General features: G+C 42.4%; 1 protein-coding gene across 5 annotated transcripts in view; it reads right to left on the reverse strand.

Annotated features, from left to right (window-relative positions):
- The window catches only part of SCARB2 (scavenger receptor class B member 2), a 75,167-nt gene that overhangs the window by 37,538 nt on the left and 14,911 nt on the right, over positions 1-22,718 (reverse strand). For 4 of the 5 annotated variants that reach the window (XM_072810508.1, XM_072810506.1, XM_072810510.1 and 1 more), the window contains exons 2-3: positions 16,187-16,344; positions 792-939 (exon numbers count right to left, since the gene is read on the reverse strand). In XM_072810508.1, the coding sequence (XP_072666609.1) occupies positions 792-939; positions 16,187-16,344 (306 nt within the window). Of the gene's footprint in view, positions 1-791; positions 940-2,767; positions 2,866-16,186; positions 16,345-22,718 lie in introns of those variants that run through there. The other variant, XM_072810511.1, reaches the window with a different exon arrangement.

Raw genomic sequence — 22,718 nt, forward strand, 5'->3', positions numbered from 1 at the left:
AGACGCTGGCATCTTCCGCCACAACGTGGCACCACTGGCCCCATGACCCGAGCCAGAGGCTGTACCCTCGTTTTAAACCCTGCACGGGTAGGCAGCAGGGCAGGCCAGATCTAGGATCTAGTAATTTCTAAGTCCTGGGTCCACCATAACTGTGCAGCGCATATGTCATTGTCACCCAGGAGTTAGAGCAGAAGCCTCAGAGGGGGTTGCTGTAGGTGAATAGGGAAGTTTTCTGGGTCTCCTGCATCTTTCTTGGATGGGATTGTCATTATAACTGAGCTCAGTGAAATCGGGCTAGGCTGTAATCAGCACCCCGCCTCCGCGGTTCGTTAAGGGTGAAAAAGTCAGTATATATTTTGAAAAATAAAAAATCTAATAAGATCGAAATCCAAGCCAAGAAGTGGTATGCAAATTTTGTTGCTAGACTTTCTGAACCAAAACAAGGGGCAAATAAATCTTTAAAAAATTATTAGCTACCCACTTGCATCCCCTCAAAAAAAAAAAATCCTAGGGATATCTTTATTTACACAAGAGCTGATCCCAAACACACAGCAAGAAACTCGGGGTGGGGGTGATCCTAAAACTTGTATTATGTCGCCATTTGAAAAGATCTTGTTTAAAAAAATCTCAGAAAAGAGTCTCAGATAAACTCTAAGGAAGGGAAGTGTACAAATGTATCTATATTTTTAATGTAACTTAATAACTCCTGAATGTAAAACTGTAACAGCCTTAACTTAGCTTTTTCCTTTCTTCTAAAATCCATAGTAATGATACTAAAAACGCCTACTTACCACTGCAGGAATATTTAATGTTCTAATTAAGTCAGTTTTAGGGTCTCCAACAGATTGATTTCGTTCAAAAACATAGGCCTTGTTGCTAACAGCTGATATGGTTGTTCCATTATCTCCAAACTGAATGTCTGCTTTGTCTCTAAGTTCCCTAAAAGAGAGAAAAGGATTGTTTGAAAATAGGCACCACTTTAAAAAGCAATACTTGACCTCTCTTTTAGCATTGAAGCTATTTCCAATACAGCATTCCCACTATAACCATTACCAAGAGAGCCTGCTGATACCACTCCCTTAAACACTGGAGACTATGCACCCGGGAGACTCAGTAGGTTAAGCGGCTGCCTTGGGCTCAGGTCATGATCCTAAGGTCTTGGGGTGGAGCCCCACGTCGGGCTCCCTGCTCAGCGGGGAGCCTGCTTCTCCCTCTGCCTGTGTCTCTTCCTCTCTCTCTCTCTCTCTCTGTGTCTCTCATGAATAAATAAATAAAATCTTTGAAAAAAAAAAACAAAACACTTTTTCATTCTTTTCTTCTATGGGGCTGGGGGGTGGGGTGGGCGGGGTGGTGGTGGACATGTGAATGTCCAGGGTCACCTTGACCAGGAAATCAAAGCCAATGAATGCTCTGCTGAGTTAGTTTGCTCCTGAAATATTTTCAGACTTTTCAGTTCATAGATTCAGTCTGAATTTCGATTTATTTTCCAAAGTCTTTTTCTTTTTTTTAAATAAATTTTTATTTATTTATTCAGGAGAGACACAGAGAGGCAGAGACACAGGCAGAGGGAGAGGCAGGCTCCATGCAGGGAGACCGATGTGGGACTCGATCCCAGGACCCGGAGATCACAACCTGAGCAGAAAGAAGGCAGACGCTCAACCACTGAGCCCCCCAGGTGCCCCAAGTCTTTTTATTGCTAACTTGAATTTAGCTGAAACATTTAACAAAATAAATGCCCAAAGCTTAGTAAATTAGAGGAGTTCGCTCCCGTTTGTGATATACAGTTCAGTTTGGTTCAGGTTCAGGCCTCCGGATGAGGTTTTAGGAAGTTCACAGAAAAGGCCTGAGGCCAGGGCCTCCCTGGGGGGGAAGGGGGCGGCTCACCTTGTATGCAAAATATAAGGAGTGCCAGAACACTCTGGAATGAAGGTAAATCATATTGCAATGCGTTTTTTTTTTTTTTTTTTTTTTTTTTTTTTTTTATTTATGATAGTCACATAGAGAGAGAGAGGCAGAGACACAGGCAGAGGGAGAAGCAGGCTCCATGCACCGGGAGCCCGACGTGGGACTCGATCCCGGGTCTCCAGGATCGCGCCCTGGGCCAAAGGCAGGCGCCAAACCGCTGCGCCACCCAGGGATCCCTGCAATGCGTTTTTTAAAATCAAAATCAATGCAAAAACATTCATGATGAACAAAATACCAAAATTCTAGATAGAAACAGGATCTGATAGTTTGTTCATTCAACGGCTTATACTAGTCCTGGTCCTGCCTGGTCCATAGTAAATGTTCACTAAATCCAGTGTCTACTGCTTCTGTCCCTCTGCTCCTTACCTTTTCTCTCTGTTCTATCCAGGGCTGAGCCTGACCTGATAGCCACGTGTCTCCTAGATCCTTGAACTGTGGCTAATCAGAACTGAGATGTGTTGTAAGGGTAAAACACGCAGATTTCAAAACAGCACGAAAAAAGGAATGTAAAACATTTCCTTAATGTTTTATATTGACAATTATATGCTTTGGAATGATTATATGCTTTTAAGTATAACGGGTAAAATAAAAATATATTATTCATATTAATTGCACCTATTTCTTTTGCTTTGTTTTTGATGTGGCTACTAGAAAGATCTTAAATTACATATGTGATTCACAGTGTGTTTCTACTGGACAAGCTGATTAATATCCTGACAAAGGTATAAACCTACCACCTCCTCTAAGCATTTCCTGACCACAGCCACACACCCTTGAACACCTGCAGAGCAGGCTGTCCTACCGTGTCTTTGGCACTACTGTGCTTAGTGACATCATTCAGATTGTGATGAAGGAATTATCTGGACACCTCGGGTAGACTGTAGGCAAGCTTATGAAACTCGTATACCTCAATGTCTAGAATTTAAGATAAAAATCAATAAGCAAATAGCAAATGTATAGATGCATCAAAATAGATGTCTTTGCTCTTTATCATTAAGCACCAAGCTATGCACAATAAATAAATAAATATCTGACCCTGCACGGCTCCTCAAAGGGTTTAACCACATGATTTCATTTAGTCCTTACAGCAAGGGTGTGGCACAGATGGAGCAAGCATTTTTTTTAAAGATATTTTAATTTATATATTCATGATAGATACACAGAGAGAGAAAGAGAGAGGCAGAGACACAGGCAGAGGGAGAAGCAGGCTCCATGCCGGGAGCCCTACGCGGGACTCGATCTTGGGACCCAGGATCACGCCCTGGACCAAAGGCAGGCGCCAAACCGCTGAGCCACCCAGGGATCCCCTGGAGCAAGCATTTTTGTCTCACTTTTATAGATGGGGACACAGGGCACAGATGAGCATTACAGGAGTCAGTGCTCTTCCTACTGTATCACACAGCCTCCTTAATAAGTACTTTAAAAACATCTGCAGGATGAAACCCAAGAATGCCTCTAACAAAGGCTAAATAGGAGAGAGAGAAAGAAAAATTATATACACTTCCGGTTACGAGGAATGAGTACAAAACCTAATAGAGGACGTATGTAGTGTCAAACATGCCTGCAGCCAGGAGCTGCAGACTCCAGGGGTCTGACACCCATTCATTTACTTTTCTGCCTCTCAGAGCCCTGTTTTCCTTCCTCCCCTGCACTGGGCAGTGGTGAGGGACCCATGCTCGATGGTTCCCTTCCCTCGGCCTCTGATTCTGAGCACAGAGCCTCAAGATGAAAAACCCAGGAAAAAGAAAGCTTCCTCTGGCAGGGGTGCACATGGAATGAGAGGAGCCATGCGCACCTGTGACTTGGACCTTTAGAGCTGCTCTCCACCCTGCCCCATGGAGTCTGTAACCCACTTTATAGCCTTCAAATAAAGTCCTTTTAAAAAAAATTTTTTTTAAAGATATTTATTTATTCATGAGAGACACAGAGATAGAGGCAGAGACACAGGCAGAGGGAGAAGCAGGCTCCCTTCAGGGAGCTGGATGTGGGACTCAATCCAGGGACCCCGGGATCAAGCCCTGAGCCACCCAGGCACCCCTAGAATCCCTTTTTATTTAAATTAGCCAGAGATAGTTTGTCTTGCTTGCCATCAAAAACCGTTATATAGAAATCACAACCCAGCCTTTTGATAAATCAGAAAATGGAGAGTCACATAAAGTAGGAGCCCAGGACTTGCCAGCACGTGTTGGAACCAGGTCTGGAATCCTGGTCACCTGACTCCACACCCAAGGTTTTCCTTGACTTTACACATCAGTTAATGCAAAGTGAATTGTCAGAGCTGGAGGAGAAGAGGACGTTTCCAAGGCAAACCCCTTCCCACTGGCTACTCCCAGAGCTTCCCTACAGTGACGGTGAAGGGGACAACCTTCTCCAGGTGTAGCTCTTTGTTTTAGTGGCCCAGGACCTGTTGTTGGCTTCACTGACCACTGAGGAACTAGAAATAGAAAAAGTGACCCCAGGGAGGAAAACCAATTTGTACTCAAAGAAAGACAAGCCAGAGGCTGGGACCCCACCTAGGTGCGGACCTCATAGGCTCAGATTATGACTTTCTTTCTTTCTTTTTTTTTTTTTTTAAAGATTTTATGTTTATTTGACAGAGAGAGAGCACAAGCAGGGGAAAGCTGCAGAGGGAGAGGGAGAAGCATGAACTCTTGTCAAGTGTTCTAATGATGAAAACTGATAACCTTGCTAAGGCTCTTGACGATTTTTTCATTGAACCCACACATCACAAGCCCAGAGGCCTGAATGATTCCAGGCCTAGACCCTGCTTCGTTAATGTTTGTTTATGTTTATTGACTCTGGAGATGGCTTTTTTAATGTTTTCTTTATTGCTTACCCTGTAAGAACCAAACATTTTATTTTTATTTTTATTTTTTAAATATTTTATTTATTCATTCATTCAAGACACACACAGAGAGAGAGGCAGAGACACAGGCAGAGGGAGAAAGAAGCAGGCTTCACGCAGGAAGCCAGACATGGGATTCGATCCCGGGTCTCCAGGATCACGCCCTGGACTGAAGGCAGCGCTAAACCGCCGAGCCACCCGGGCTGCCCAGAACCAAACATTTTAAAGGGAAATTGAGCATGGAGTTTCCAATCACTTTAAGTCCTGTGACTTGACTTGGTTTCTCAATAAATTGCAAAAGGTCAAAGCCAAGGGCTCCCAAACCACAGAAGTACTTAATTCCCTCGGCAGGCTTGAAGGGATTGTGTCAGGTCACTCACAGCTAGCCACGTGACTTTCCACAGCCACTGATCACCCTAAGGCATGACTGACATATGGCCTGTGTCCTAACTCAAGGAAGACAAGTGCCACTGGCTATCAGAAGTGGCCTCCTGCTCTTCGGAGGCCATGGGGAGGGTAGGTGAGGGGCCTGCCTCTCCAAACAGCAACTGATGGAGGGAACCCCAAAATGTTTCCCCTCCCAAGCATCTTATCTGGCAACAACAGGGAGGCCACCAACATGTAAGGGGAGGGATTTTAATAATAATACCAACAAGTCTGGTTACCCAAATCTCCCCCACAGCTCAACAACAGTCAACTAGAAGCAGGTGGTCCTGTGGTAAAAGCAGACTGAGAGCAAGAAGTGATCAATTATTGCTCTCCAGATCCAAGAACATTAAAGAAACTTCCAGAAATAGGGCAGCCCGGTGGCTCAGCGGTTTAGCGCTGCCTTCAGCCCAGGGCCTGATCCTGGAGACTCAGGATTGAGTCCCATGTTGGGCTCCCTGCATGGAGCCTGCTTCTCTCTCTCTCTCTCTCTCACATAAATCAATAAAATCTTTAAAAAAAAGAAAAAAAGAAACTTCCAGAAATAGAAACAAGAGTTTAAAAAAAAAAAGGCTAAGCAAATCTTATGCCTAGACAATTAATTAAGGAACTGTACTTGAAGTGCCTGGTACTTAGTAGGTGCTAATAAATGTTACTGCTGTTCAAGGCCCCAGGACCTCATAGGCTCAGATTATGACTTTCTTTTTTGTTTTTTTTAAGATTTTATGTTTATTTTATTTGACAGAGAGAGAGCACAAGCAGGGGAAAGCTGCAGAGGGAGAGGGAGAAGCAGGTTCCCCAATGCAGGGCTTGATCCCAGGACCCCAGGATCATAACCTGAGCCACAGGCAGATGCTTAACCAACTGAGCCACCCAGGTGGGTGAAAAGTAAGCCCCTGACTTACTCTTTTAAATCACAGTGATGGTCCTAGACATTACTAAAAGGTTGAATTATACATCATGAACTACTTAATCAGGCAGGAAAACACAAGATTGACTTTAGAGATATTTCATTTGAAATCATTTTTGAGGGCAGGCCAGATGGCTCAGCGGTTGAGCGCCACCTTCAGCCCAGGGTATGATCCTGGAGACCCAGGATCGAGTCCCACGTTGGGCTCCCTGCATGGAGCCTGCTTCTCCCTCTGCCTGTGTCTCTGCCTCTCTCTCTCTCTCTCTCTCTCTCTCTGTCTCTCATGAATAAATAAATTCTATAAAAAATAAAAAAATAAAATCATTTTTTGTTAAAACAGAGTTCTTACTTAAAAAAAAAAGTTTTTAAACTCCTGAATTATTAAACAAAATCTCACCAGCACAGAAGGCAAACAATAGCCCGAGATAAGGAAACCAAAAGGAGTAACCTTAATTAGCTGGAAAATTAACATCTATGCAATATCTGATTCCTTAGAGATGTGGGATAAATTAGCTACATACAGTACTGTCATACGATCCTCATCTTTCAGCCATTAGGTTCTCCACACATCCAGCACTCTGCTGAGAATTAGTGTCAGAAGTCATGAGCACATTGGGTGGAGCATGGGTGGAGAGCTGCCTGCCAGGCTTTGCATTCGACCCTGGCTTCCTCAGTTACTAGTTCTGTGACTTAGAAGTTACTCCTTGATTCTCTGCTTCAGTTTCCTCATCTGTAAAATGGAGATAATAACATGCCTTCCTCGTAGGGTTGTTGTGAGCATTAAATCCACATAATATTAACTTATTCCAGTTAGAATACTGCCTGGCACACATTAAGTGTTTAGGAAGCATTAATTACTAATATCATGTAAAAGTGGACTTGTGGAAAAAAAAAAAAAAGCAGACTTATGCAAAGCTCTCGAGATGGAGAGATATAAAGATCTCGTTCCTGTTGGCAAGAACTCCACAGGACAGCATGGAAGGGCTGCTATTCCAACACTACTTCCCATGTGGAGAGCACTCTGAAGCTGAGTCAAGGCACTAGCCAGACACCCAAAGGAGGGAGAGATGACCAAAGGCAGGGTGCTGTAGGGGTTCAGAACAAACTGCTTCCAGATGTGCCACTTGGGCACGTTGATTATTTTGTGCTGAAAACAATCAAGGCCCAAAACACTCAGAAAGAAACTTATATCTTCCCCTAACTCCCTAAAAGAATTTAGATAGAGAATCTGCTCCAGGAAGAGAGCTATCACCATAGATTCACATTAGAATATGAAGTCAGCATGGTAGACAGGGAGAAATCTAGCAAGGCCTGTTTGATCAAAGTCCTCTATATCCTGTTGTTTCTGAGTAACCTTGTAAACATCCAACCAAAAATTTACTCTTGTTCTTCTTCCTCTGAATTACTTTCCTTCCTTTTGCAGTCCCAGACTCCCTCCCTCTTCTCCTTAGTTCAGGATGACATATTCTCACTTTCCCTGATGATCTTTAGAGTCTCATGCTTACATGGATTTCTTGTGGGTATATAATTAAATTTGATTTTTTCCTGTTAATCTTTGTCTCATGTCAATTTAATTCTTAAACCAGCTAGGAGAACCTTGAAGGGTAGAAGAATATTTTCCATCCCCAACAGTGCTGAGCAGCATCTGTATTTAACTTTCTGTTATCATTGCCCTTTCAACTATGTGAAAGACTGAACCTAGAGCCTAAAGCAGAATACTGAGAAAAAGCTGTGGGGGGCCTGGCTGGTCAATGGGGAGAACATGGCTGGCATTTGTTGGGGGTGTGCAAGAAATAGCTTTACCCCTAAAGATGGAAATGCCCCCCCACCCCCATCCATGAGGTTGGTACCCTGACCCAAGTGTCCTGTGCAGGCAAGTCACACAGAACTGCTATGTGCATTTAAAACTCACAAATAGGGATCCCTGGGTGGCGCAGCGGTTTAGCGCCTGCCTTTGGCCCAGCGCGCGATCCTGGAGACCCAGGATCGAATCCCACATTGGGCTCCCAGTGCATTGAGCCTGCTTCTCCCTCTGCCTGTGTCTCTGCCTCTCTCTCTCTGTAACTATCATAAATAAATAAATAAATAAAAATTAAAAAAAAAGAAAAATAAAGTCTGACTTTTAAAAAAAATAAAAATAAAAATAAAAATAAATAAAACTCACAAGTACCTGGTAACCACTTTTTGTACAAGATAAGAAAAAGGGGGGAAGGAGAGTTCATTTTTTATTTCTCTTACTTTCATGCAGTTAAAAGATAAAAGAAATAACCTAATTTATCTGAAGCCACTTCTGTTTCTTCTGAGAAAAAAACATAATATTAGAGAAGAGTTTGAGCCAGGTTTAGAAAAACAGATATTCTCTTATAATGAGACAATAACCATGGCATTTCTAAATTTTTTATCTCTTCAATATTAAAAAAAAATGTATATAGCTGGTTAAGATGAGTAAAGGACCAAAGGGTTAATAGGACAGAATTTGAAAGTTTATTTTTTTAAAAGATTTTATTTATTTGAGAGAGAGTGAGAGAGAGAGAGAAAGAGAGCATGAGCTAGGGGAGCAGTAGTGGGAGAGGGAGAAGCAGACTCCCTGCTGAGCAGTGAGCCCCCTCGGGTTTGACCTCAGGACCCTGAGACCATGACCTGAGCTAAAGGCAGATGCTTAACCGACTGAGCCACCCAGGTGCCCCGGAATTTGAAAGTTTAAATACAGTTCCTACCTTTGCAAAATTGTAAGGAGACAATTAGGTCCCTAAGAAATTAAATGTAAAACAACAGAACTACAGGAAAATAGACTTCAATATCAAACTTTTGAAGGTTATAGGACTTTTAAAGCTCAGAAACGATAGAAAACTTCATGAAAGAATAGATTTGACTACGTATGTTTTAAAAATTAAAAAGGCACACAAAAGAAAAACAGTTGTCACAAATGCAAGGAAGAGTCACTATTGCTATTAAGTTTACAGAGTGGCACAGACATACTGGAACCCAGATTGGCAACAGACAAAAGACAAGAGCTAAAAGTGTCGAAATGCAATCAGCTGGCGAACATGGGGAGAACGATCATTCTGTGTGGAAATCAAAGAATGAAATGAGAGCTGATCTACATGACCAAGAAGAAGGTAATGATTAAATAAAGTGCTGCAATACATTCCCTTTAGCTACTGAATATTATCAACATTAAAGTGTATTTGTATAAAGACTAAACCCAACATGTTGAGTTAACAGATGCTTGACCATTCTACCTTAAGGAAACTCTGGTTAATTGAATTGATTTAAGAGCTTGTTTTGCACAAGTTGGCTCATTACCAGGAAGAGTAGCTGAGACTGACTGGAACAAAGGGGGAAGAATTCTTGTAGTTGGGCAGAAAGGACCAAGAGTGAACAAAAGCAACCTCTGTGATGACACACCTGAGATCCCCCCTCCACCCCACTTACCATGCTTCTGCTGACATTTAATGAACATGTAGCTCAGAAAGAGACATGATTCCCGAATGCACACGTGCTCAGAAAGGAGAACACCTCTCTTCTTCCTATATCCAATCAGCATGTTCCATTCGGTGTATATACCCCCTGACATTCTGCCCCCTTATCCTTAAATACATGCCACTGTAACCCTTTCTGAGGGTGGATTTGAGGCCTGCCCTCCCCTGTCTCTTCGTTTGGACGCCTCTCCAGGAAACCCTTTCCTTGCTGCACATTCCACGTTCTGGTGACTAGCTTTCCTGCGTGTTGATATATGAACGTGAGATCGGTTACAGGACAAAAACATTACATGGGGCAAGACCTATGATGTATTAGTAAGTGAACAGAATATACATACTATGTGTGCATAACATACACCCATATGTATGCATGTAGATACATATATGGTACACGCAGTTCCCACACGTACATGCATATCATATATAGACACGCAGTATGATAACCATGTAAAAGTCAAACTCGCCCATGGAAAAATGGCTGAGGAGATACCCACTAAAATACTAGCACTAGTTATCTTTGAGACAGTGGAATCATAGATAGTAGCAGTTTGTCTTATTTTACCTTATTCCATTTTAAAGTTTATCTTTACTGCTATCTATGTTACTTTTATAATAATGTGAAACCCAAAAAGGAAACCTCATTTAAAATAAAGTCAGAAAATTAAAAAAAATAATAATAATAATAAATAAAGTCAGGAGGCCAGAAGGGGGAGCTCTTGCACCTTCCCAACCCATCTTCAGTTGCAGACAGCAGCCAAAACAATTTCTCCTCGCCCTGTAACAAACTCAGCCAGGAAGAAAATACCACAGTTCAGCCAATAAGAAACCATCACTACCCTGAATTCTCATTTTTCCAGCAGCCCCTCCCAACTTCCTCCTTTTCTCTATAAAGTAACATTCTTCTCTTTTGATCTCTAGACTTGCCTATGGTTTGCTATGGCTTGCACGTCCTGAATTGTAATTCCTCCATTTTGCTGGTAAAATAACTGGCTTTTTCCTTGAAGGTCAAAAACATAAAATACAGGGACGCTTGGGTGGCTCTGCAGTTGAGCTTCGCCTTCGGCTCAGGGCGTGATCTCGGGGTCCAGGATTGAGTCCCACATCAGGGAAAGATATATAAAGAATATAAAATACAGTTTATATTTTTAAAGGTAATGCTACAGATGATATTGTGTATATTGATTATTTCATAATGACCAATGCAAAATTTTTTAAAAAGCACTTATATTTATCCCTCATGTCTTTTCCTTTACTATCAAAGCAGTAATATGAGCCTAAAAAAGAAATTAATCTAGGGATGCCTGGGTGGCTCCGTGGTTGAGCGTCTGACTTTGGCTCAGGGCAAGATCTGGGGGTCCTGGGATCAAGCCCTGCATCAGGCTCCCCGCAGGGAGCCTGCTTCTACCTCTGCCTGTCTCTGCCACTCTGTCTCTCATGAATAAATAGAAAAAATATTTTAAAAACAACAACAACAACAAATTAAACAGCAAAACTAAGAAACTCAAATGGGAGATATTTAACCAGGTATTGTAAATTTAGCAAATACGTCTTAGAAATATGAAAGTTAGTTGAAAGGGCCCTTGGACAATCTATTTTTCTTTTTTTAATTCTTGGTATGTTAAAGACTGGCAAAAAAGAAAAAAAAGAAATCGGACAAAATGAAAAAAAAATCACAAAAAGCTTGCAAAAGCCAAGGATATCATAAATTGGATACACATTTTAGGCAAACATGTTAGTAAGCAACAGGACCATGAGGCAAATTAGCTTTGTGCTAACAGGCCTGGTTCCGGGGCTGCTCAACCCAAAGCTAAATAATGCACTGCATTCCTTAAACCCGACTGACTGGTTTTTATCTATGTGTGGAACTACCAACACCTCTTCCCAAAAACATTAATAGTCTGAACTCATCAGTATGTGAAAGCTGGGGAAAATGTGCCACTGTCAATTGTCAAATTTTATTTTTAAGATTTTATTTATTTATTCATGAGACAGAGAGAGAGAAAGAGAGAGAGAGAGAGAAGGCACAGACACAGGCAGAGGGAGAAGCAGGCTCCACGCAGGGAGCCCGACGTGGGACTCCATCCCGGGTCTCCAGGATCAGGCCCTGGACCCAAGGCGGCGCTAAACCGCTGAGCCACCCGGGCTGCCCTGTTTGTCAAATTAATTGGGGCTTCCACTGCTCTGTGTGCCTCCTTCTCAGAGATTTCCCACCACCAAGACCAATCCACACCAACCAGCAGAAGGCCAGCATGCCTTCCCCTTCCCTTGCCCAAGGCCTCGGTGTACCCAGTCCAGTCAGTGACTCAGTTGGGAGGGAACCCAGGGAACCACCAAACACTGGGGCAGGAGTTACTGGAAAGTTCTTTCTTGTAAACAATAACATGATTAAATCATGAGTGATAGAAATCAGATCCACTAGAGGACTGCAAAAGGCTCACTAGAAGGGCCGCAAGTATTGCTAAAAAAGCCATGTTTTTCTGCAAACTCCAGCTCACAACCCACTCAACCCTGCCAGGAACGCTCAGCAGCTTGCACTGTGCATGTGAGCATCCGTTCCTAAACAAAATCATTCGTTTTCAAGACCCTGTTCCTCTTTCATGAACCTATCATTGGCTCCTGTGCTTTCATGACTAAGTCCTGTGGTTGCAGCTGAGCTACCTGTGTCCTGCAAGATTTAAGCAATTTCTCCTCTTGCATCTCTATGGGTTTAACCCACGGCCAAGGATGTTCCATTCACTTATCTCACCAGCCACTGGATATTCCCAGGTAAAAGACTTGATTTCTGCCCCTCCTGGAGCTTTTGGTACATTGGAAAGACAGACAGGTAACCAACTGGTAAAATGCAGTTATTTAGTCAGTACGTAACCGATACATGTGCCAGGGGGAGTTCATCCAAAGTCAGGGTACGTTTCAAGAAGAGGCACCATTTGAGCTGAGGGAGGCAGGGATGAGTTCATTCTTGAACTCATAATAGCACTGAACACAGCACATGATAGCAGAACACTGTGTCCAGGGACCAACGACCAACCGGATACAGTTAGAGGTGTGTGGCCACCAGCCCCCCCGCCCCCCACGTGGCTGTATTACACATTTGAAACTTGGCTAGCCCAAGTTAGTATTAAAAAAATAAAAGGATGTAAAGTATCTCATTAGTAATTCTGAAATGGATTACATGTTTAGATGACACTGAGATAGTATTGGGGTAAAGAGAATCTTAAAATTAATTTCACCTTTTTAAAATGGGACTCTCAGAACATTTTCAATTACACATGTGGCTTACAGTAAATTTCTATTGGATAGGCCTGGTTAGAGTGAAGAAGCCCAGGTTGAGAGTGCCAAAAAATTATATTAAAATTAAAATAAAACAAAGAAGCTGGACATATAGAAGGAGCCAGATTGTTCAGGCCTGGAACATCACACAGGAAGAGTCACTAGGCCCCTGAGCAGGAAAGGGAAATGTCAGATTTGCCTTTGGGAAATCACCCTGGTAGCAGAGCAGAAGAGAGATCAGGGCAGGGAGAAAAACCAGAGGAAGGAAATATGAAGCAATCAATGAATGACCAATTGCTTTCCAAACTACTGGATCTGTTCTCAGGATTCTTAATCTTCTCTGTGCCAATGGCCCCGGGGACAGTCGGGTAAAGTCTATGGACCCTTTCTCAGATACGTGTTTTTGAGCACAGAGAATAAAATACTCAGCATTACAAAGGAAACCAATTACAGAAATACAGGTATCATTTAAAAAATCTGTGATATGGCGATATACCTGCTTCTTTACTGATACTTTAAGATGTAGCAGCAAGTCTAACAATTACTGTAATTTTGAAGTATTTCTGAAAATGAAAGGCATCTTGAGCAACGGCTGTCAGGAGACCCAGAGGGCAAATGGTTTTCCTTAGTTCTCAAGTGGGTTCATCCTTACATGGAGGCAGTCTCCCCCCTCCCCACCTCCAAAAAATTAGTGAGAAAACAAAAACAGCAAAAAAACAAATTCCGCACAGTTCCTTTCACAGGCGGTATCTAAGGGAGTCAGATGCATGGAAACAACACAGAACGGTGGTTACTGGGGCCTGGGGGGAAGGGAGGGGAGTTACTTAATGATTACAGAGTTCCAGTTTTGCAAGACCAGAAGAGTTCCAGAGATTTGTTACACAACAATATAAAAACATACATAACACTACTGAACTATACACCTAAAAGCAGTTGTGTATTTTACATTGTTTTCTTTTAATGTAGATAAAAGATGGTTAAAATTGCAAAACGGAAAAGCAGAGACACAGGACATTCAGATCCTAATTCTAGTTCAACTTCTAATTACTCCCTAACAGGACAGCAGCAAACACAGACCTGCTCTAGCATGGACTTCTTCAGGCATTTAACCCGCTACAAATATTTGCTTTTAAAAGTGAAGACCCAAGTATTTATTTAAAATTCCTATATATGGGATCCCTGGGTGGCGCAGCGGTTTGGCGCCTGCCTTTGGCCCAGGGTGCGATCCTGGAGACCCGGGATCGAATCCCACGTCGGGCTCCCGGTGCATGGAGCCTGCTTCTCCCTCTCCCTCTGCCTGTGTATCTGCCTCATTCTCTCTCTCTCTGTGTGACTATCACAAATAAATAAAATGATGCACAAAGATTTAAAAAAATAAATAAATAAATAAATAAATAAATAAATAAATAAATAAATAAAAAATAAAATTCCTATATATGACAACAGAGTTCACCTTTACAAATCTGGATATTGGTTTATACAGACTAAAACAATCCGCTAAGGCTAATAATATCAAACACTTAATTAGCACTAATTATATGCTAGGCATTAATCCAGGCACTTTTAAATACTGACTCATTGGCTCATTTAATCCCAACAACAATCTTTGGGTGGGTGTTCTATTTTTATCTCCAGATAAGGAAATAGAGGCACAGAAAAGTAGTTAAGCAGTTGAGGTGAGATTCAAAACAGGCAATTTGACTCCAGAGCTAGACCATGAGCACCTGAGGCTGGGACTTAGATTTTTTTTTTTTAAGATTTTTTTTTATTAATTAATTAAATTTTTTTTTTTTTTTATTTGAGAGAGAGAGAGAGAAAATGCGAAAGCGCACACACATACTGCAGGGAGGGGCAGAGGGGGAAGGAAAGAATCTGGAAAGAATCTCAAGCAGACCCCTGCTGAGCCCAGAGCTTGACCCGGAGCTGGATCTTAGGATCTTGAGATCATGCCCTGAGCTGAAACCCAGTCAGTCGCTTAACCAACTGAGCCACCCAGGTGCCCCATGGGACCAAGATTTTTATCTCTGAATTCTTGCACAGGGAATAGTGCTGATTTATCATATGACTTAGCAACCATTTATTGAGCAATAGATTATGACAAGATTGTGAAGCATTTTTACCATTTAGCAGTTCTATATAAAAAAGATCTTGCTGTCTGCCTCCTCTACTATGTTTTTGTTTTTTAATTTTTTTAGTAATCTCTACACACAACTTGGGGCTTGAACTCACAACCCTGAGATCAAGAGTTGCATACTCCTCTGACTGAGCCAGCCAGGCTCCCCCCTCTATTTCTTCTTAAACTTAGTAAGAAGAAAATTTGTTGGGAAGATTATTGGGGGTGAGTGGGTGGGAGAGGCAGGTACTGCAACAATAGGGAAAATGCTTTATGTTTCCCAAGCACTTCCATTTATTAATGTTCTAAAAAACGATTAAAACAATTCTGCCTCCCAGTGTTTAGAACTGGTAGTCACTGCCAAAGATTCTAAGCTACCCTGCCACTTGCTTATCTTTCATACCCAGGAGGGGTGGGGGAAGGAGTGAATAAGAGGCAGAAAGGCCTGCCTACAGGCAAACAAGAAATTCTAGGACCTGGTCTAAAATAGTATGTGGGAGAGGGAAATAGAGGAAGGCCCTAAAAGTCATCAAAGAGAATCAAGGGGTGACCTTAAAAGGGTTGGGGGTAAGGAATAGCTCTTCATGGCTCAAAAACTACTTTCTGTCATCTCAGGAGGAAGCAGCTGCATTTCTTTTCTTTCTTTTCTTTTCTTTTCTTTTCTTTTCTTTTCTTTTCTTTTGTTTTCTTTTCTTTCCTTTTCTTTCTTTCTTTCTTTCTTTCTTTCTTTCTTTCTTTCTTTCTTTCTTTTTTTATTTTTTTTTTTCTTTCTTTTTTTAGATTATTTATTTATTCTTGAGTGACAGAGAGAGAGGCAGCGACATAGGTAGAGGGAGAAGCAGGCTCCATGCAGGGAGCCCAATGTGGGATTCATCCCAGGACCCCGGGATCACACCCTGAGCCAAAGGTAGACAATCAATCACTGAGCCACCCAGGCGTCTCCAGCAGCTGCATTTCTAAACAGGCTGAGATTGGCACTAGTCCACTACACCATTCTCTGTTGAGGTGCTATAGGCATGTGCCAAACATCAGCAACATTTCAGACAGATGTCACCAAAACCTCTCCTCCCCATGCAGCATACAGAGGATGCTCACGAGAAGAGATATGGAATCAGCCCACAGTGGGGTCACTCCATATATCTGGCTGGTATGGCAGGGAGGTGGTCAGGACTCACCTGTAGGTATATGGCCCCACTTCTTCTAACCGAGGGATCTCCCCTCGGAGGATCTCCTCTGGATTGGTGACATTGAAGAAATAGAACTGGGCATACACAGGCAGGGGGGGCTTCTTCCAGGAGTCAAAGGTCTCGGAACCATTCCGTAACACAATGTTCTAGGGCAGAAAACCAAAAGGAGACCGTGTGAGGCAGTTAGCTTTGAACACAGAGGGAGAGGGACACCCTTGCTCTGACCTCCCAGCTCACTTAGAGTTTCCGTAGGCATTCAACTAAGGTCCCTTGGGAGGAAGGCCATGCCTTAGGTCAATATGAAGCCCACAGCCCTATCAAGCCATCAAAGGTCTTCAATAAATATTTGTGGTAAAGGAAAGACAGTAGCCATAGCTCATGGGTAGAAATGGTGTCACCAAAACCAAGGTCATAGATTGAGTACCCCAAATGCCCTACTGATTCTGTTATGAAGAATTCACAGATGGTACCAGCTGCTGTGGAAGGCAGCCCATTCTGAGAAGCACTGTCTGCTCCCAGCCTGCCCACGTGGTAGAACAACAAGGTGATAGGCCCAAGAAGGCTGGATTTGGTTCTTCATGTGAGGTAGAACCACACCTACCCTTCCTACCTCCACCAGCAGGAGCTTCACATGAATTTTCTCATTCAGTCTCTAACAAACCCATTACATAGAGATGCCTATCCCTGTTTTAAAGATGAGGAAGCTGAGCCTTACCAATATTAAGTGTTTGGGATTCTTTATCGACAATCCTTCCTTCATTTCCCACCCTTAGCCTGTGTTATGGCCCCCTCCCAAATTCATCCAAATTCATATATTGAAGTCCTAATGCCTAGTACCTCAGAATGTGACTATATTTGGAGGCAGAGCATTTAAAGAACAATCTAAGTTCATTGTTCGGGGTCATTCGGGTGGGTTGTAATCCAATATGACTAATGTCCTTATAAGAAGAAAAGCTTAAATACGCACGAAGGAAAGACCATGTGGAGGCACAGGAAGAAGACAATACCTATGAGCCATGGAGAGGCCTCAGAAGAAATCAACCTTGATGATACCCTCATCTCAAGACTTGTGGTATCCAAAACTGTGAGATAATGAACATCCCTTGTTCTAGTCACCCACTCTGTGCTATCTGTTAGGGCAGCCCTAACAAACTAATACACCATGGTCCCCCTATGGGCGGAGTATTCTTCTCCACCCTATTGACTTCAGGCTTGGCCAAGTGACTTGATTTGACCAATGAAATATGGGTGGGATGGCAATGCCCCAATTTTGAGCCTTAGAAAGCAATCCCCAATCACCCTTTGCCAAAAAAGCATGCTTCAGGTAGCTGTGGATCCTTCAGCCAAGGCCCTAAAATAGTGATGTGTGGACCAAACATGAAGCCTGGAGTCCCGCCCGGTTCAGCTGAGCCAGCCAAGCTCAAACTGCAGCCACCCTGCACACCGTGAGTATGAAATGTCATTGTTATAAGACACTGGGACTTGAAAGTTGTCTGTTATTCAGGCTTGCAACGGAAGCCTAGTTAACAGAGTGTCCAAAGTTAAGAGACAGAAACCTACTGTCTAGTAGTCCCAACTATCCTCAACTTGTTAATGGAGAAAAATCTGCATTTTTTTAGGGTAAAAATTATTGAAGTACACAAGAAAGATAAAGGGATAGACTGAGAATAAACAACCCAAAGTATTAATAGTCACTAACTCTTGAGTATTGGAAATCTGGATCATTATTATTTTCCCCTTAATGAATTTTGGCACTCTTCAAATTTTTAATAGCCAATGAAGAAATGAACACTGAAAACATTTTTAAAAGAAAATCAAAAGAGAAAAAAAAAATTTTTAAAGAAAACCAAAAGAGGAAAATGGGATTGACCAGTACAATGTAAGGCCAGTGGTGAAACAATAACACTGGATCATAAAAGAAGCATCCTCTGAGGTCACCTCTGGCAGTGAGGCTTTGAGTGACAACAAAGGGACCAGTTTCAAAACATCTTTGATTGCACATGCTAAAATGTATTATGACACAGCACACAATAGAATGTCAAGTTTTAGTAGTCCAGGCCTCCGATTTATTTTTATTTTTTTTTAAGATTTTTATTTATTTATTCATGAGAGACACAGAGAGAAGCAGAGACACAGGCAGAGGGAGAAGCAGGCTCCATGCAGGGAGCCCGATGTGGGACTTCATCCCAGGACGCCGGGGTCACACTCTGAGCCCAAGGAAGAGCTTAACCGCTGAGCCACCCAGGCGTTCCAAGGCCTCCAACTTAATAGAGGGAATGTTGCAAGGGAACTTAATGATATGGCTCTATTTTAAAAAAATGATATGGCTCTATTATTAAATAGAAAATATCTCAAGAATCTCTGCAGAGAAGAAACAAAGTGGCTCTGGGATAAATGAATGCAGAAAACCTAAGCTCGTCAAAGCCAAGCTGGTGATCCGGAGGGCTGAATGTAGATTTACATCCATGAGTTGGCCATGCCGCAGAACTGGGGATTATTTGTGGTTTGGCATCTGTTCAAAATGTCCAATAATCAGGTTTCTTTTTTTTTTTTTTTTTTAAATAATCAGGTTTCTATTCAAACAGCACATTATCAAAATATTTTTGGCCTTTACTATCAGTACTGATTTTCTGAGATGAGATCAGATTGATGAGACAGAAAAATTTAAAGACAAACCATGGAACTCCTTTCCTCCCTCTTTCTGGATTCAGCTCAGACTCTCCTGGGTGAAGCCCTCTCCACCCACCTTGGATGCATTGATCTTCCTCTGCCCAGCCCCTAAGCAGCTGAATCAGTCATTTCAGGCAATTTTTGTTTTGTTTTGTTTTTAAAGTTTTTTTATCTCCTAAACAGGAGTCTTAGTTATGTGAAGAGGAGCAGGAGAGTGAGTCAGGCTCAGAGAGTGAGAGAACACTAGACCTGGGAAGGTCCTGAGTTTGACAAGATGTAATACAGGGGATCTGGAAGGGTAAGAAGGTGTGCTGAAGGTCAGAGCTGGGTCTGGAATCCTGTGTGGCTCTTCTCCACCCTCCCACCCTACTTCTGCATATAACATTTTTTAAAAAATGGGTACAAATATACTACATATATAATTGTACAAGTTTTATGGTAGAGTTTCTCCACCATCAAGTATACATATAGCTCCCAGAAACAACTTAGTAACATGAATTTAATCTACCTAAAACTAATATGTTAACTATGAGAAATCTAACATATAAATAATCATTTGTCTTCTAGAGGATTTTGAAGGTCCATAGATATTTTTTAAGTTGTCTGACTTCATTAAAATAAGGACCTCGTTTTCTTGTCCATAAATTTCCATAATAAAGCAAGGCAATAATGTCCTCTCCTCTATGAATTCCTTGAGTAGCCCCCTTTACCGGATGGATCATTTCTTCCTTTGAACCCCATAACACATTACACTGAATTTCTTAGGGAAAAAGTGGTCAGGACAGAAAACATCTAAAATTTGAAGTTAACAGGAATCAACATGAAGCAGCCCATATCAGCAATCACAAATGAGAAGGGAAGTGCATCTATTCAATATGGTAGCTAACATATGAGGTTAACTGTTGGCATTTTGAAATGGAGGAAGATTAATGCATCCAAGGTGGGTGGAGAGGGCTTCACCCACGAGAGTCTGAGCTGAATCCAGAAAGAGGGAGGAAAGGAGTTCCATGGTTTGTCTTTACATTTTTCTGTCTCATCAAAAAAAAGGGTCTTTTCTTCCCCTCTCTGATCTTCTCCATAGTGTCTAGAACAATGTAGTTCTTGGAGAAATGTTTGTTCAATCAGCAAAATATAGTACTTGAACACTTAAACACTAACTTCCACTGACTTTGCTTGTAAGATGCTGTGCCAGAAGAACTTTTTTTTTTTTTTAATAGAAAGAGATAGCACATGTGTGCAGGCTTCAAGCCCGGCATGGAGGCCAACACGGGGCTGGATGCCACGTCCTTGAGATCATGACTTGAGCCAAAATCAAGAGTCGGGCACTTAACTGACTGAGCCACCCAGGTGCCCTAAGAAGTACTTGAGAGGAGGCCATCAGAGAGGTACCGAAGAAAGGCACGGATGGTCACATGCAAAGTCACAGTGCCAGGCCTTGTGATAGCAGCTCCCAAGCTACAAATCCAAGGAGACTTTAAAGTGTATTCAGAGGAAGTGGTTGTTCACTGGCCATTTTAGTCACATTCAGATATGAGAAAGCAATAGCTTCATTAGAATCCTCTAAACATGGGAAATTTAGCACCCATCAGTTTGTGCATCTTATCAGTAAGCCAGCACCCTAAAGAGCTAAGTGCAACCAGTTCCTTCTGTGGGTGGAAAAAAAAAGTCTGTGTCTCACCATGACCCCTTTTCCTAACAACTGAAGCAGTATGATATTCATGGTTTTCTCGCTAAGTATAGAAGAATTATGAAAGCAAATAATCCGTATACTATATATGTGCTAGGCATCATCAGAGATACCCAGCACATAGATATGGTTTCTGCATTCCAGAAGCTTGTCCTCTACTTAGGGGAATATTTACACATACATGCAAATTAATCAACAAATGTGGTACACGGTCAATGACTATGCCAGAAAATGGTCTTGATAGTGTGCAGAGAATGGATTCTATGAACTGAGATAGAGAAAGGCAGTCCTTAGAGTGAGCCAGGGAAGATGAATAAAAATTTAGCAAGCAGAGGGAGTTCACAAGGGCAGGCACGTTAAGGACAGCCTGGGTTGATTCAACTACCCTGTCTTGGCTGACTGGGCCCTTCCTCCCCGCCGGTCCCAGGTCCATCTATCTTGGAACCCTCCACTCAATCAGAAAGATAGTGGATGAGGAGAATGAGACAATAAAACATACAGAGATGGGACAGTAGTGGGTGACTATGTGCGGGTGTTATTAGGAGTAGGGAGATTCACTTAGAGAGATAGGTTAGGGTCATAGGAGCCTAGATTTTATCTGATAAGAAATGGGGAGCCATGCAAGGTTTCTCAGCTGCAGAGCATTATCAAGAGCCAGGCACTATATTGCCCTTTATCTCATATAATCCCCTTAATGGCCTATAAAGTGAAAATCATTTCCCCTGTTCTACACTTCAAGAGACCAAAGCTCAAAGGTTAGGAGAATGCCTAAAGTCTGGAAGGTGGTAGAGTCAGCCTCCCACCCCAGGACTCACTCGAGACCTGAGCTCCTGGCAACGTCGAATTTTATCAGAGCCTGGTGTTCCTGGAAAGTAGTAAATTGTTCAGGAATTCTCCCTTTTGTGTTCCAGGAAATGACTTACTGCAAAGACACGCCCTTCCCCCTATGCTTTAGATAGATCCCCCACATTGTTTATCCCTCTTTTACCTGATCAAGCCAGAGGCTGAACCACACATTTCCTTTGTTTTGTTTTTTGTTTTGTTTTGTTTTGTTTTGTTTTTTGAGAGAGAGAGAGAGAAGCGCAGAGACATAGGCAGAGGGAGAAGCAGGTTCCATGCACCGGGAGCCTGACGTGGGATTCGATCCCGGGTCTCCAGGATCACACCCTGGGCCAAAGGCAGGCGCCAAACCACTGCGCCACCCAGGGATCCCGAAAGATCTTATTTTTTAAAAAAGATTTTATTTATTTATCCATGAGAGACACACAGAGAGGCAGAGACACAGGCAGAGAGAGAAGCAGGCTCCCTGCGGGGAGCTTGATGTGGGACTCGATCCCAGGACCCCAGTCATGCACTGCGCCACCCAGGCGCCTGGATGAAAGATCTTAAATGGGAGACCTAAAATCCTAAAAATCCTAGAAGAGAAAACAGGCAGGAATTCCTCTGACATCAGCCAAAGCAACATTTCTCTTGCTATTTCTCCTCGGGTAAGGGGAACAAAAGCAAAAATAAACTATTGAGACCACACCAAAATAAAAAGCTTCTGCACAGCGAAGGAAGCCATCGATAAAACAAAAAAGACAATAATAGGAGAAGATATTTGCAAGTGACATATCTGACAGGAGGTTAATATCCAAAATATATAAAGAACTTACACAACTTGACACTAAATACATAGAATTTGTATTTGTCAATCATAGGTCATAAAGGTGGGGAAAAATGCTTGTTAGCCAAACTTCGGTTAAGTTTCTCTCCTTCCCACCCTTGTTTACTCTCTGTCTCTCCCTGTAAGAGGCTCCTGTAGATCCCACTGTCAGAGTTCTCCCTAATGCACGTCCCCTGTCCCCTACTGCACTAGTCCTTTCGAATAGTCTCTCCTTAACCAGGGGTTTGTTTTTATTTGAAGCCCCTAACTATTGTGCCATGCGGCCTATTTTGAGTTGACACAAAAGAGGTGTTTTAGAAGGTGGGAAGGAGGGCTTGGCTAGGATTATTGAAAGGATGAAATGAGGTTTTAGCACAGTGCTTATCTCAGGCCACACTCAAAATGCTCAATGAATGGTAACTGTGATCTTGATTATTGCCACCTTCAGGGTAGGGATCAAAGGTTTAGGTTTAAGTTGAAAAAGGAGTCATGGGGATGCCTGGGTGACTCAGTGGGTT

The sequence above is a fragment of the Canis lupus genome, chromosome 33 (genome assembly GCF_048164855.1).
Source record: "Canis lupus baileyi chromosome 33, mCanLup2.hap1, whole genome shotgun sequence".
Classification (NCBI taxonomy): Eukaryota; Metazoa; Chordata; class Mammalia; order Carnivora; family Canidae; genus Canis; species Canis lupus.